Source organism: Cebus imitator, unplaced genomic scaffold, assembly GCF_001604975.1.
Source record: "Cebus imitator isolate Cc_AM_T3 unplaced genomic scaffold, Cebus_imitator-1.0 Scaffold18, whole genome shotgun sequence".
NCBI classification, from domain to species: Eukaryota; Metazoa; Chordata; class Mammalia; order Primates; family Cebidae; genus Cebus; species Cebus imitator.
In genome coordinates, this window is record NW_016107333.1 from 8,056,939 (window position 1) to 8,070,636 (window position 13,698).

The 13,698-nt window shown below is 48.0% G+C and overlaps 1 protein-coding gene across 1 annotated transcript in view; it reads right to left on the reverse strand.

The window, feature by feature from the left end:
• Nucleotides 1-13,698, reverse strand: part of ZNF341 (zinc finger protein 341) — a 58,260-nt gene that overhangs the window by 27,605 nt on the left and 16,957 nt on the right. Inside the window, exons 5-8 of the mRNA XM_037734439.1 lie at nt 11,975-12,226; nt 7,391-7,586; nt 5,944-6,034; nt 2,418-2,611 (exon numbers count right to left, since the gene is read on the reverse strand). Of these exons, the coding sequence (XP_037590367.1) occupies nt 2,418-2,611; nt 5,944-6,034; nt 7,391-7,586; nt 11,975-12,226 (733 nt within the window). The remainder of the gene's footprint in view (nt 1-2,417; nt 2,612-5,943; nt 6,035-7,390; nt 7,587-11,974; nt 12,227-13,698) is intronic.

Sequence of the window (13,698 nt, forward strand, 5' to 3'; positions counted from 1 at the left end):
TTTTTTTGGAGACAGAGTCTTGCTTTATCCCTCAGGCTGGAGGGCAGTGGTACGATCTCGGCCCACTGCAAACTCTGCCTCCCGGATTCAAGTGATTCCCCTGCCTCAGCCTCCCGGGTAGCTGGGATTACAGGCGCACACCACCACGCCTAACTAATTTTTGTACTTTTAGTAGAGATGGGGTTTCACCATGTTGGCCAGGATGGTCTCAATCTCTTAACCTTGTGATCTGCCTGCCTCAGCCTCCCAAAGTACTGGGATTACAGGCACAAGCCATCATGCCTGGCTGAACATTTTTAAATTACATATGTTGTTCATATATTTCTGTTGGGCAGTGCTGCTCTAAACCTAGTAAGTTCTCAGTGTTCATGCAAAAAAGAAACTAAACTATTATCAGGGGTAGGATCATTATCTCAGGGACAAATGATAAGAATGCCACATGTACAAAGAGCTTTGGAGACCAACTGCCCACGGAGGTTGAATAGCTTTCAACTTCTCATCAACTACAGTGACTGCTTGGAGCAACATACAGAAAACAGCTTCTGAAGGGGGATGGTGAGGGAGGGCAAGGGTTGAAAAACTACCTGTTGGCCAGGTGTGGTGGCTCACATCCGTAATCCCAGCACTTTGTGAGGCCAAGGTAGGCAAATCATTTGAGGTCAGGGGTTCGAGACCAGCCTGGCCGACATGGTGAAACCGTGTCTCTACTAAAAATATAAAAATTAGCCAGGCATGGTGGTGGGCACCTGTAATCCCAGCTACTCGGCTGATGCAGGAGGATCACTTGAACCTGGAAGACAGAGGTTACAGTGAGCTGAGATAGCAACACTGTACTCCAGCCTGGGTGACAGAGTGAGACTCTGTCTCAAAAAACAAAAAACAAAAAAAAAGAAAGAAAAACTACTTGTTGGTACAATGTCTAGTATTTGGGTGATAGGTACACTAGAAGCCCAGCCCCCACCATTATGCATGTAATACCCATGTAACAAACAAGCACATGTACCCCCTAAATCTAAAAATTTTAAAATAAACGTAACCAAACATGGAAAAGGTAATGCAGTGTGCTATGACTTTACAATGGCAACAATGTCACTAGATGACAGAAATTTTCCAGCTCCATTACAACTTCATGGGACCACTGTCACATATGCCATCTGTCACTCATGGAAACATCCTTACACAGCACATGATCATATAACTATGGTGGCTGTTAAATAGTTATTTGCTAATTTAACCATTATTTCTACTTTTATCAGTACATATTTTACCGTAAGAAAGGACTTTCTTTAAATGTGGCACATATACACCATGGAATATTATGCAGCCATAAAGATGAATGAGTTCATGTCCTCTGTGAGGACATGGTGAAGCTGGAAGCCACCATTCTCAGCAAACTAACACAGGAATAGAAAACCAAACACCAAATGTTCTCATTCATAGGCGGGAGTTGAACAATGAGAACACAAGGACGCAGGGAGGGGAACATCACACACTGGGGCCTATTGGGGGTTGGGGGACAAGGACAAATACCTAATGCATGCAGGGCCTAAAACCTAGATGACGGGTTGATAGGTGCAGCAAACCACCATGGCACAGGTATAGCTATGTAACAAACCTGTACATTCTGGACATGTATCCCAGACTTAAAGTAAAAAATTTTTTTTTATTTTTTTTTTATTAATGTTTTTTTTTTTTTGTTTTTTGTTTTTGAGACGGAGTTTCGCTCTTGTTACCCAGGCTGGAGTGCAATGGCGCGATCTCGGCTCACCGCAACCTCCACCTCCTGGGTTCAGGCAATTCTCCTGCCTCAGCCTCCTGAGTCGCTGGGATTACAGGCACGCGCCACCATGCCCAGCTAATGTTTTGTATTTTTAGTAGAGACGGGGTTTCACCATGTTGACCAGGATGGTCTCGATCTCTTGACCTTGTGATCCACCCGCCTCGGCCTCCCAAAGTGCTGGGATTACAGGCTTGAGCCACCGCGCCCGGCAAGTAAAAATTTTTTTAAGAAGAAAGGGCTGTCTTTCATCCCCTATTTATTTACTTATTCATTTATTTTAACAGTATGGGCTCATAAATTTTTATGTTATACTAGTCTCCCCTTATCTACAATTTTGCTTTCCATGATTTTAATTATCTAGAGTCAACCATGGTCTGAAAATATTAAATGGAAAATTCCAGAAATAAGCAATTCATAAGTTAAAAAAAATAGAAAGATTCTGAGGTAAGACCAGGCTCTGCCAAAAAAGGGTAGGTGATTGAATAGTGATGTCTGCCATGTGTATAGTATTAGAGTAATGCCACATATGTTGTATGTTTGGTCATGGGGGTTGCCCAAGGTCACACAGCTAGCAACAACACCTGTGAAGCCGCAGAAGAGAGGCGTGAGGAGCATGGCATTCCCTACTTCCACCTACCTGTGTTTTCCTCGTCCTCCTGCCTGCTGGGGTTCAGGGCCATGACCTGTACAGTCACACAGTTTCGAGACACGGTGCCACCACTGTGTCCTGGAGGCCACACCTTGTGGGTCTGCATGTGTTTCTTAACATTAGACTTCTGGGCAAAGGCACGGCCACATGCAATACACTGGAAGGGCTTCTCGCCGGTATGGCTGTGGAAGACAAGGCTTGTCAGTGCCCTCCTGCAGGAACGAGGACAAGGCCTCAGCCCAGGAGCTCACAGCCACCAGGAAGGCCCAGAAAGAACATCCAGATGCCACTGGCCACCCTCTGACACCATGGAGACAAGCCCTCTTGCTGAGGCAGGCAGACCAGAGATGGAAAGACCCTGGGTTCTGGGTCATGTTAGTGAGCTGCTCATCAACAAACCCTGGAGCCATCTTCCTCTGGCCATCCCATACTGTGAGACAACATTTCTTAATTGTCCAAGCCCATTTAAATGAGGACTTCTGGCCAGGCACAGCAGTTCATGTCTGTAACCCCAGCACTTTGGGAGGCCAAGGCAGGTGGATCACTTGAGGTCAAGAGTTTGAGACCAGCCTGACCAACATGGTGAAAAAACGTCTCTACTAAAAATAGAAAACTTAGCTGGGTGTGGCGGTGTGCACCTGTAATCCTAGCTACTCAGGAGGCTGAGGTCGGAGAATCGCTTGAACCCAGGAGGTGGAGGTTGCACTGAGCCAAGATCACACCACTACATTCCAGCCTGGGTGACAGAGCGAGACTCCATCTCGAAAATGAATAAACAAATGGGGACTTCTGTCATTTGAAGGAGAAAACATTCTAGTTGTCACAGCACAGTACTTGTACCACAGTTTAACATTTTTCTTCAAATCGACTTACTTTTTTAAAACTTAAAATAATTTTGTTTTTGAGACAGAGCCTCGCTCTGCCATCAGAGTGGAGTGCAGTGGCACGATCTTGGCTTACTACAACCTCCGCTTCCAGGTTCAAGCAATTCTCCTGCTTCAGACTCCCGAGTATCTGGGACTATAGGCGTGCGCCACCATGCCCGGCTAATTTTTGTATTTTTAGTAGAGATGGGGTTTCACCATGTTAGCCAGGATGGTCTCTATCTCTTGACCTTGTGATCCACCCCCCTCGGCCTCCCAAAGCACTGGGATTACAGACGTGAGCCACCACGTCCACCCCAACTTAAAATAATTTTATGGCTCACATATGTAATTCTAGCACTTTGGGAGTCTGAGGCAGAAGGATTGCTTAAGCCCAGGAGTTGGTTACAGTGAGTATAACCATGCCACTACACTCCAGCCTGGATGACAGAGCAAGACCTTGTCTCTAAAATTAAATCAATGAAAATAAAATAATCTTTTTTAAAAAGTTTCCTTTTGTTATTCTGTATGGAAAACCGCTTGTCATAAAGCAACCAAAAAAAAATGCAAGATCCAGAGCTACACTGTCCAATAAGGTAGACATAAGCCATATGGGGCTATTTAAATTTAAATTCAAGCCTGGCATGGTGGCTCATGCCTGTAATCCCAACACTTTGGGGAAGCCAAGATGGGAGAATCGCTTGAGCTCAGGAGTTCAAGACCAGCCTGAGCAACATGATGAAACCCTGTTTCTACAAAGAGTACAAAAATTAGCTAGGTGTGGTGGTGTGAGCCTGTGGTCTCAGCAGTTTGGGAGGCTGAGATGGGAGGACTGCTTGAGCCCGGGAGATTGAGGCTGCAGTGAGCCAAGATCACACCACTGCACTCCAGCCTGGGCAACAGAGCAAGACCCTGTCTAAAAATAAATAAGTAAAATTCATTAAAATAAAATATGGGCCAGGCGCGGTGGCTCAAGCCTGTAATCCCAGCACTTTGGGAGGCCGAGGTGGGTGGATCACGAGGTCAAGAGATCGAGACCATCCTGGTCAACACGGTGAAACCCCGTCTCTACTAAAAATACAAAACATTACCTGGGCATGGTGGTGCGTGCCTGTAATCCCAGCTACTCAGGAGGCTGAGGCAGGAGAATTGCCTGAACCCAGGAGGTGGAGGTTGCGGTGAGCCGAGATCGCGCCATTGCACTCCAGCCTGGGTAACGTGAAACTCCGTCCCAAAAAAAAATAAATAAATAAAATAAAATATGAAATTCAATTTCTCAATCTCACGAGCCACATTCCGAGTGCTCAACAGCCATGTATAGTCAGTAGCTATCACACTGGAGAGCGCCACTTTGAGCATTTCTTTTTTCTTTTTTTTTTTGAGACGGTGTCTCACTCTGTCGCCCAGGCTGGAGTGCAGTGGCATGATCTCAGCTCACTGCAACCTCTGCCTCCTGAGTTCAAGGGATTCTCCTGTCTCAGTCTCCCAAGTAGCTGGAACTACAGGCACCCGCCACCATGCCTGGCTAATTTTTGTATTTTTAGTAGAGATGGGGTTTCACCATGTTAGCCAGCCTACTCTCGAACCCCTGACCTCAAGTGATCCGCCCACCTCAACCTCCTAAAGTGCTGGGATTACAGGCATAAGCCACCGTGTCCAGCACAATTTGAGCATTTGTATCATCACAGAAAGTTCTATTGGACAGCACTAGTGTAGACCAGTTCTCAACTGTGGTCAGTTTTGCCCTCCAGGAGACACTGGCATTTTTGATTGTCCCAGCTGTAGGCTGCGGTACTCCTGGTATCTAACGGTTATAGGCCAGGGATGCTCCTAAACATTCTATGATGTGCACGTCAGCTCCCCACAGCAAAGAATAATGTGATCCAAAATCCAAAATGTCAGTAGCAGCAAGGCTGAAAAACCCTGGTCTAGATAGAAGCTGTTCCCAGCCACGGCTGGAATCTGAGGTTTGTTCTCTGTCTCTCTCTCCCCCCACCCCTCTCTCTCTCCATTATAAGAGATGAGCATGTATACCAAAGGTGTTAAAGACAAAATTATACCAAACTGAGGTTTCCTCTATGACTCTCCAAGGACTGAAATTACAAAGGGAAGAACTTTCCCACTACATCTTCAGAACTTTTCAACCCCATATCCATGAACCACCAAAAATCATCTCATGTACCAGTGCATCTCACTGTGTGAGAGATGCTGAACAAGTCCAGCCTCCCCTTTCACAGATGGAAAAACCCAGGCCCAGCAGGGATCCCTGCATGCTTAGTCCGGAGTGAGCAGAGAGCTCACAGAGTCCCATCTGCAGAGCACGGCAGCCCTGGCTGGCCAGCCTGTTCTGCAGAGGGGGGGCCTGAGACAGCGCTGACATATCTGCGAAGCCCACCTGGGTTCAGTGCTTTTCTTCCCATACCGGCCCGTCCCGGACCTTCCCAGTCTCTGTGGGCAAGTCCCACAGCTTTTACAAGTCCCTTCCACTGCTCCTGAGATAGAAGAGGAAAAACCACCCCGGCCTGGACTACAGCCTGAACACCATGACATGGCAGGTGCAACCTGGGTCACCTCCCAGGCTAGGGGCTGAAAAGAGTCTCGCTCCCAGCACAGATGGCCCCAGCCACATCTGCCTCACCACGCATATGTACCTTCGGATGTGCTGCTGCAGATCAAAGTTTTTGGTGAATGACTTGTCACAGTATGAGCACTTGAGTTTCTGAGCCTTTGGCTTCCCTGCAGCTGAAAGACAAATGGAAGGAGGGGACAATGAGGCTGGGGTGCAGCTCAGGGAGCCAAGGGCAGCCTCTGGCTGCTGAACCTGAGCCAGACAACACACACCCCGGGAAATCTACACCTGTGTGCAGGCCGGGGAGGAGACACAGGAGAGCTTCACAGGGACTGGGGAGGAAAGCCCAGGTCATGCTCTGGCTGGGAAAGTAAGACAAATCCTTCAGAGGCTCCCCTCTGCCCTATAATCAAATCTACCCTCTTTGCCGTGGCCCACAGTGCTCTCCATCCCCTAACTCCTGACAACCTCATCATTCTCTCCATCCAGTTGCAGTAGACGCCTAGCTAACCTTGCTAACCTTCCAAGACCTCAAGCATGTTCCTACCTCCGGGCCTTTGCACCTGCTGTTCCCCCTTGCCTGGAATGCTTGTCCCACAGATATCCGCAAGGCTGCTTCCTTCTCCTCCTCACCTGAGGAGAATCATTTACCAGCCTCTCCCTAGTTAATTCTCAATCACAGGACCCATTAGCCTCCTTCCTAGAGCAACTCAGAAATATTTATTATTTATTGCCTGTCTGTTTCTTCCATTAAACTGAAGGCAGGAGAAATCATAGACCAAGAGACTAGATCCCAGTGCCTGACACTGGGTCTGGCATACAGACTCTCAATACATCATTGTGGAAGGAAAGAAGGGTAGGAGTAGTAGACTGGAAAGCCCCTGAATAATTCTTTCTCTCCTCTCCATCTGCTCCCTGCTCTGACACCACCTCCCAGCCCATACTGAGCATCTGCCTTAGGATGGCAGATACTACTGCTTGCCTAATATCCACTCTCCTTCTTCACTCCTCACAAATCCCATAAAGGGAATATCAATGTCCCTAGCCAAAAGAGACACTTCCCAGCTTCTCTTGCGGCTAGGTATGGCCATGTGACTAAGTTTTCATCAATGAGATATAAGCAAAAATATCAAACAGAACTTCTAGAAGCTGGGAGAAGCCCCTTTTATCCTTCCCTTTCCCTTCTTCTTACTACCTGGAATATTAAATTGATGACCGGAGTTCCAGCAGCCATCTGAGACAATGAGGCATCAGGATAACTGATACCATGTTCTGGAGGTGGTAGAAACAGAAAGAAGAAACAGGGGTGCCTGGTGCCCATGCAGTCACATGATCCCAAGATTTTCTGCTTCTGGCCTTGATTTACACAGAAAATAAACAAAATTCTATCATTTTGAAGTTATCGCTATTTTGAATTTTCCATTACATGCAAACAAACTTGAACTACCATAAAAGGGAAGACCAGAACCAAGCAGCTTGTGAATCAGCCTATGCTGAGGAAAGATGCCCATGGTAGGCTGGGGGCCCACCTTCCGGGAGTCCCCTGGCACCTTTAGCCCGTCGGGTCTTCAGCATTGGTGGAGAGTCAAAAGTGGCCACTGTGCCCCCGGTGGCGCTGGTCATGGAGGCAGTGGGGTTTGGTCCCTTGGGTTTGAATCCCTGCTTGCCAGGGCTGTACACTGCAGGGCTGGGGTATACTGGAGCCTCCACACACTGGTTTGGCACCTAGAAGGACAGCACAGTCAGAGAAAAAGCCCTGCCAGGAGAGGGGAAGAGCTCCCAGCCAGGGGCACTCTCCCTGCCTCCCTGGCCAACCTCAGCCACTCTCCCCTATACCACCATCACAGACCCTCCACCTGCCCCGGTCACCCAAGTCACTCTCAAGCCCCCTCAGAACTTCATGAAGCCAGGAGGCCAGAATAGCTATGGAGCCAGGCTGCCTAGGTTCAAATCTTGACTCTTCCACTTAGCACCTAAGTGACCTTGGGCATCTTTTAATTTCTTTGTCTCAGTTTCCACTTCTGTAAAATGGGACTCATCATAGTACCCCTCTCAAGGGGTGACTGTGAAGATTAAAGGAAGCAACAAGTAAAGGGCTTAGAACAGTGACTGGCACAGAGTGAGCATGCAATACACATTAGCTGTTATTATTGTCATGACTATGGTTTTTTGCTGTCTTTTTTTTTTTTTTTTTTTTTTGAGAGAGTTTTCCTCTTTGGCTTTGCTGGAGTGCAGTGGCACAATCTCAGCTCACTGCAACCTCCACCTCCCAGGTTCAAGCAACTCTCCTGCCTCAGCCTCCCAAGTAGCTGGGACTACAGGCTCACATCACCATGCCCAGCTAATTGTTTCTTTTTTTTTGAGACAGAGTTTCGCTCTGCCACCAGGCACCAGGCTGGAGTGCAGTGGCGCGATATCAGCTCACTGGGTTCAAGCAATTCTCCTGCCTCAGCCTCCCAAGTAGCTGGGACTACAAGTGCATGCCACCATGCCCAGCTAATTTTTGTATTTTAGTAGAGATGGGGTTTCACCATGTTGACCAGGATGGTCTCGATCACTTGACCTCATGATCCACCCGCCTTGGCCTCCCAAAGTGCTGGGATTACAGGTGTGAGCCACCGTGTCCTGCCATAATTTTTTTTTTATATATATATTTTTAGTAGAGACAGGATTTCACCATGTTTGCCAGGATGGTCTCGATTTCTTGACCTTGTGATCCACCTGTCCCGGCCTCCCAAAGTGCTGGGATTACAGGCATGAGCCATCACGTCCAGCCAACTACTCTTATCAGTGGTGAACGAGGTGGCTGGGCACAGTGGCTCACATCTGTAATCCCAGCACTTTGGGAAGCCAAGGTGGGCAGATCACCTGAGGTCAGGAGTTTGAGACCAGCCTGGCCAACATGGTGAAACCCCATCTCTATTAAAAATACAAAAGTTCGCCAGGCATGGTGGTGTGTGCCTGTAATCTCAGCTACTCAGGAGGCTGAGGCAGGAGAACTGCTTGAGCCTGGGAGGCGGAGGTTGCGGTGAGCCAAGATCACATCACTGCACTCCAGCCTGGGTAACGGAGCAAGACTCTGTCTCAAAAAAAAAAAAAAGAGAGAGAGAAAGAACCAGGAAGTCAGAGGGGTCTGTGCTCTCCCTAGCTGCTCTACTTCCTGACTGACAGTACCCAATGGCATAGTAGCAGGCTTCCCCTCACTGAGAACTGAAGCCACAAGAAATGACCACATGAATTCTGAGTCATTCAGATTAAGTTAACATTAAGCTTACATCCCCACACTGGGACATCATAAAGAATTCATTTTTTCAGTCTTTTTGTTGTTGTTGCTGTTTTTTGAGAGAGGGTCTTGCTCTATTGTCCAGGCTGGAATGCAATGATGTGATCTCAGTTCACCACAGCCTTGACCTCCCAGGCCCAAGCAATCCTCCCGCCTCAGCCTCTCAAGTAGTTGGGATGATAGGCACACACCACCTCACTCGGCTAATTTTTGTGAATTTTGTAGAGACGAGATTTCACCATGTTGCCCAAGCTGGTCTCAAACTCCTGAGTTTAAGTGATTCATCCACTTCTGCCTCCCAAGGTGTAGGGGTTACAGGCGTGAGCCACTGTGCCTGGCCTATTCATCATTCATTGGACTTCCTGAGGTGTCCTACCCAAAATTTCTGGCCAAGCACAATGCTCATGCCTGCAATTCCAGTACTTTGGGAAGCTGAGGAAGGAGGATGGCTTGAGCACATGAGATTGAGACTAGCCTGGGCAACATAGGGAGATCTCATCTCTACAAAATATTTAAAAAACTAGTTGGGCATGGTGACACATGCCTGTAGTCCCAGTTACTCAGGAGGCTGAGATGAGAGAGTCACCTGAGCCTGGGAGATCGAGACTGCGGTGAGCCGTGATCATGCCACTGCACTCCAGTCTGGGTGACAGAGCAAGACTCTGTCTCCAAAAAAAAAAAAAGACTACAACTAAGCAAAAAGCCTAAAGTTGAAAAAATATTTCAGACAAACACAAATAAATAGAAAGATACAGTTGGAGTAATAAAATCAGACAAAACTGAAAAAAGGTTTAAAAAACACTAATTATAAAATCTGGCTGGGCACAGTGGCTCACACCTGTAATCCCAACACTCTGGGAGGCTGAAGTGAGAGGCAAACTTGAGGCCAGGAGATGGAGACCAACCTGGGCTAAAGTGAGATCACCATCTCTAATTTAAAAAAAAAAAAAAAAAAAAAACCCTCTGCAGAAATAGCTTGCCTGGTTTCTATTTTCCTGGCCAAACCCTGACCAATACGGCACTCAATAAATACTTGCTGGGCCGGGTGCAGTAGCTCACGCCTATAATCCCAGCACTTTAGGAGGCCGAAGCAGGCAGATCACCTGAGGCCAGCAGTTCCAGAGCAGCCTGGCCACCATTTCCACTAAAAATACAAAAAAAATTAGCTGGGCGTGGTAGCGCAGGCCTGTAATATCAGCTACTCAGGAGGCTGAGCCATGAGAATCGCCTGAACCCAAAAGGTGGAGGTTTCAGTGAGCCGAGATCATACCGCTGCACTCCAGCCTGGGAGACACTGTGAGACTCTGTTTTAAATAAATAAATAAATATTTGTCACATGAATAAATTCACCCCTCACTCAAGGCATTACTGAGTAATTAATGTGACTGCCACTGGTATAGGCTCTTATTATCCTCAACAGCTCTTCTAGGAGAGGTCCCATTTTAGAGGAGTGCAAACGGAGGTCATGGCCCAATGTAAGATATCTACTCTAGGAGGACCACAGGCCAGGTGCTCTGCTAGGTGCTAAGGATGCAAAGTCTAATAAGAATCAGGCTCTGCCCTCAAATACCACCCTCATCTACATGGAAAATCAACAGCAGCAGCTCCCTCTGTGCTGGTCCCCACTGGGCTGGTACCCTCTGACTACCAAGCCACCAGGATTACCTCAGCATCCCACTGAACTTTTTCTCAATTCAATCAATTCCCTAGAGAAGCTTGCTCTGTTCTCCCAGGCTAGGGCAAAGCCCCTCAAAGCCCCTCAGAACATCACGTGAATGCCTTGCGGTGGGATCTTCCGACTGGTCTGGGCTCTCTTTATAAGGGACTACCTGACATGGGGTGAGTCTGAATTAGTGTGATTTCCAGTGCAGGTGGGTTGTTTTTGTCATAACCATCCCCTCTAGCATGAGTGTCTTGGAAGGTTCTATGAACTCAGTGCATTTTGAGTAGACAGCCTGCAGCTTCGGGCTCATGGGCAGGGAATTAGCCTGGTACAGTGACTGGATTATGGCCCCAATTCTTCACCCCTCCCCATACCCATGCCTTTGCAGTGTGACTTTGCAGGTCCTCCCATCAAGAGGTGGCATCTATTTCCCTAGCTGTTGAATCTACGCTGGCCTTGTGATCACTTCTGGCCAGTAGAAGTGATTCTGTGTTATTTACAAGCCTAAACCTCCAGAGGCCTTGGGCATTTCTGCCTGCATTTGTACACCTCCACCATGGCCACGAGAACCTACTGGAAGATGAGAGTCACGCAGAACAGAGCTGAGACACCCCACTTGTCCCAGCCCAGGCCATCCTAGAGCGGCTGACAACCAGTCAACCTTCAGACATATGAGTGAGTCCAGCCAAGATCTGCAGAGTTGTCTAGCTGACCATGCAAACACGTGAACAATAAACACTTTTGCGATACATTACTGATGTCTGATGGATATTTCTTTCCCAGCAATAGCTAACTGATACACCTAGCTTATTAAAAACTGTCAGGGACACTTATGCACATAATTTTTTTGAATCTTTTTAAATTTTTTTGTCCAAAAAGGCAGGCAATCTCTGACTGTTCTGAGCATTACCTGCAGGCAGCTTATATTTCTGCTACAACCTGTACTCCATTTCACCCTCTCATGGCTGGCATCTTACATCTGTGGGTTTGATGCTTTGATGAGAGTCCTCCCCATGATGTGGTACATCCCATGAAGGCCAGGACTGGGTTTGGTTTTCACGGTATCCCCAGCACAATACCTGGCACACAGCTGGTGCTCAGGACAGGTCCAGGTTGCCCATGATGTCCATGACTAGTGTTCTCTTCCACCCTGCCCCCTCTGCTCACCTCCAGGGGTGGATAGGGCTGCATCCCCAGCGCCTGGATCTCCACGGTTCCACTCCCAGTCAGGGGCGCAGCAGCACTGTACACCTCCACCACACCGTTCCCTCCAGGGTTGGGACGCCCAGGGGGGCCCAGGCTCTGGGGTGGAGGTGGTGGGGGCTGAGGTGGTGGCGGTGGGGGCAGTGGTGGAGGAGGCGGAGGAGGGGGTGGAGGCTGGGTGAGGTAGCTGGGCACGGAATGCATGTTTAGGCTGCTCTGAAATCAGAAAAGAAAAGTGTTACAGCTTCTTGATACCAGCTGTCTTACTTATCAGGGAGGAAGGACATTGGCTTTAGCCAGCCAGGTGGAAAGAACAGCTACTTACCAGGCAGCTCAGGGGAGGGGCTAAGAGGGGTTGGGGAAACAAAGTCATGGGAGAATTCAGAGGAAGCCTTGGCTTGGTGCTGCTATCCCTCTTCCCTGTGAAAGTAGGCAGAAATGACCTAACTCATGCAGAAAAGAGTTAATAGAGCAGCCTAATGTTGCTATTTTAAAAAGGGCTTTCTTGCAGCACCAGCTCGTGACTGGGATCTGAGAACCTGGCTTGTGGGACATCTCCTTTGTTGATAAGGCTTGTTTTGCCCACCTGGGGCACTGTTCTATTGTACCAGCTTATGTAGGCTAATTTGGACAGAAAACGGGATTCATGGCAAACACTTCCTTCTCTTCTGAGAGTCTGGAATTTTGGTCGTGGTGACTGGTCAACTATATGACCAATCCCTAACAGAAACCCTGGCCTTGGGCCTGGCGCAGTGGCTCACGCCTGTAATCTCAGCACTTTGGGAGGCCAAGGTGGGTGGAATCCAGGAGTTCGAGACCAGTCTGGGCAACATGGCAAAACCACATCTCTACTAAAAATACAAAAAATTAGCCAGGCATAGTGGTGCATGCCTGTTGTCCCAGCTACTCAGGAGGCTGAGGTGGGGGAATCACCTAAGCCCAGGGAGGTGGAGGTTGCAGTGAGCCGAAATTGCACCACTGCACTCCAGCCAGGGCAGTTGAAGTAAGACCCTGACTCCAGAAAAAAACAAAAACAAACAAACAAACAAAAAAACCCTGGCCATGGAGTCTTAAGTGTGTTTCCCCAGGTAGAAACACAGCACACATGTTGCTAGACTTCATGGCTGCAGGAAGAAGAGTGTTTGGTGCAACCTCTCTCCTCCTCCCCAAGACAGAGAATTCTGGGTTCCTCCAGGTGCCACCAGATGGTGTCTTTTTCCCTCGCCGAACTTGTCGTGTGTCCCTTCGCTGTAATAAACCACAGCCATGAATACAAGCCCCTCTGAGTCCCGTGAGTCTTTTGAGAGAATCATGAATGTGTGGGTAGTTGTGAAATGCAGCCAGTGACTTCTAGCAATTTATGCTACAAAAAAAATCAAGCAGGTGGGCAAAGATGTCTGTACATAGATAGTGACTCCAACCATTTTCATAACAGCAAAAACTAGCAATGACCTACATGTCTATACATAGAAACTTGGCGAAATAGAAGATAGCCCTTCCATATGGTGGAATCCTTTGCAGCTATTAAAACGACGGTGCTGATGGGTGCAGTGGTTCACAACCGTAATCCCAACACTTTGGGAGGCAGAGGCAGGAGGATTGTTTAAGCCCAGGAGTTCGAGACCAGCCTGGGCAATGTAGCCAGATCCTGTCTCTAAAAAATTTTTTTTTTTTTTTTTTTTTTGAGA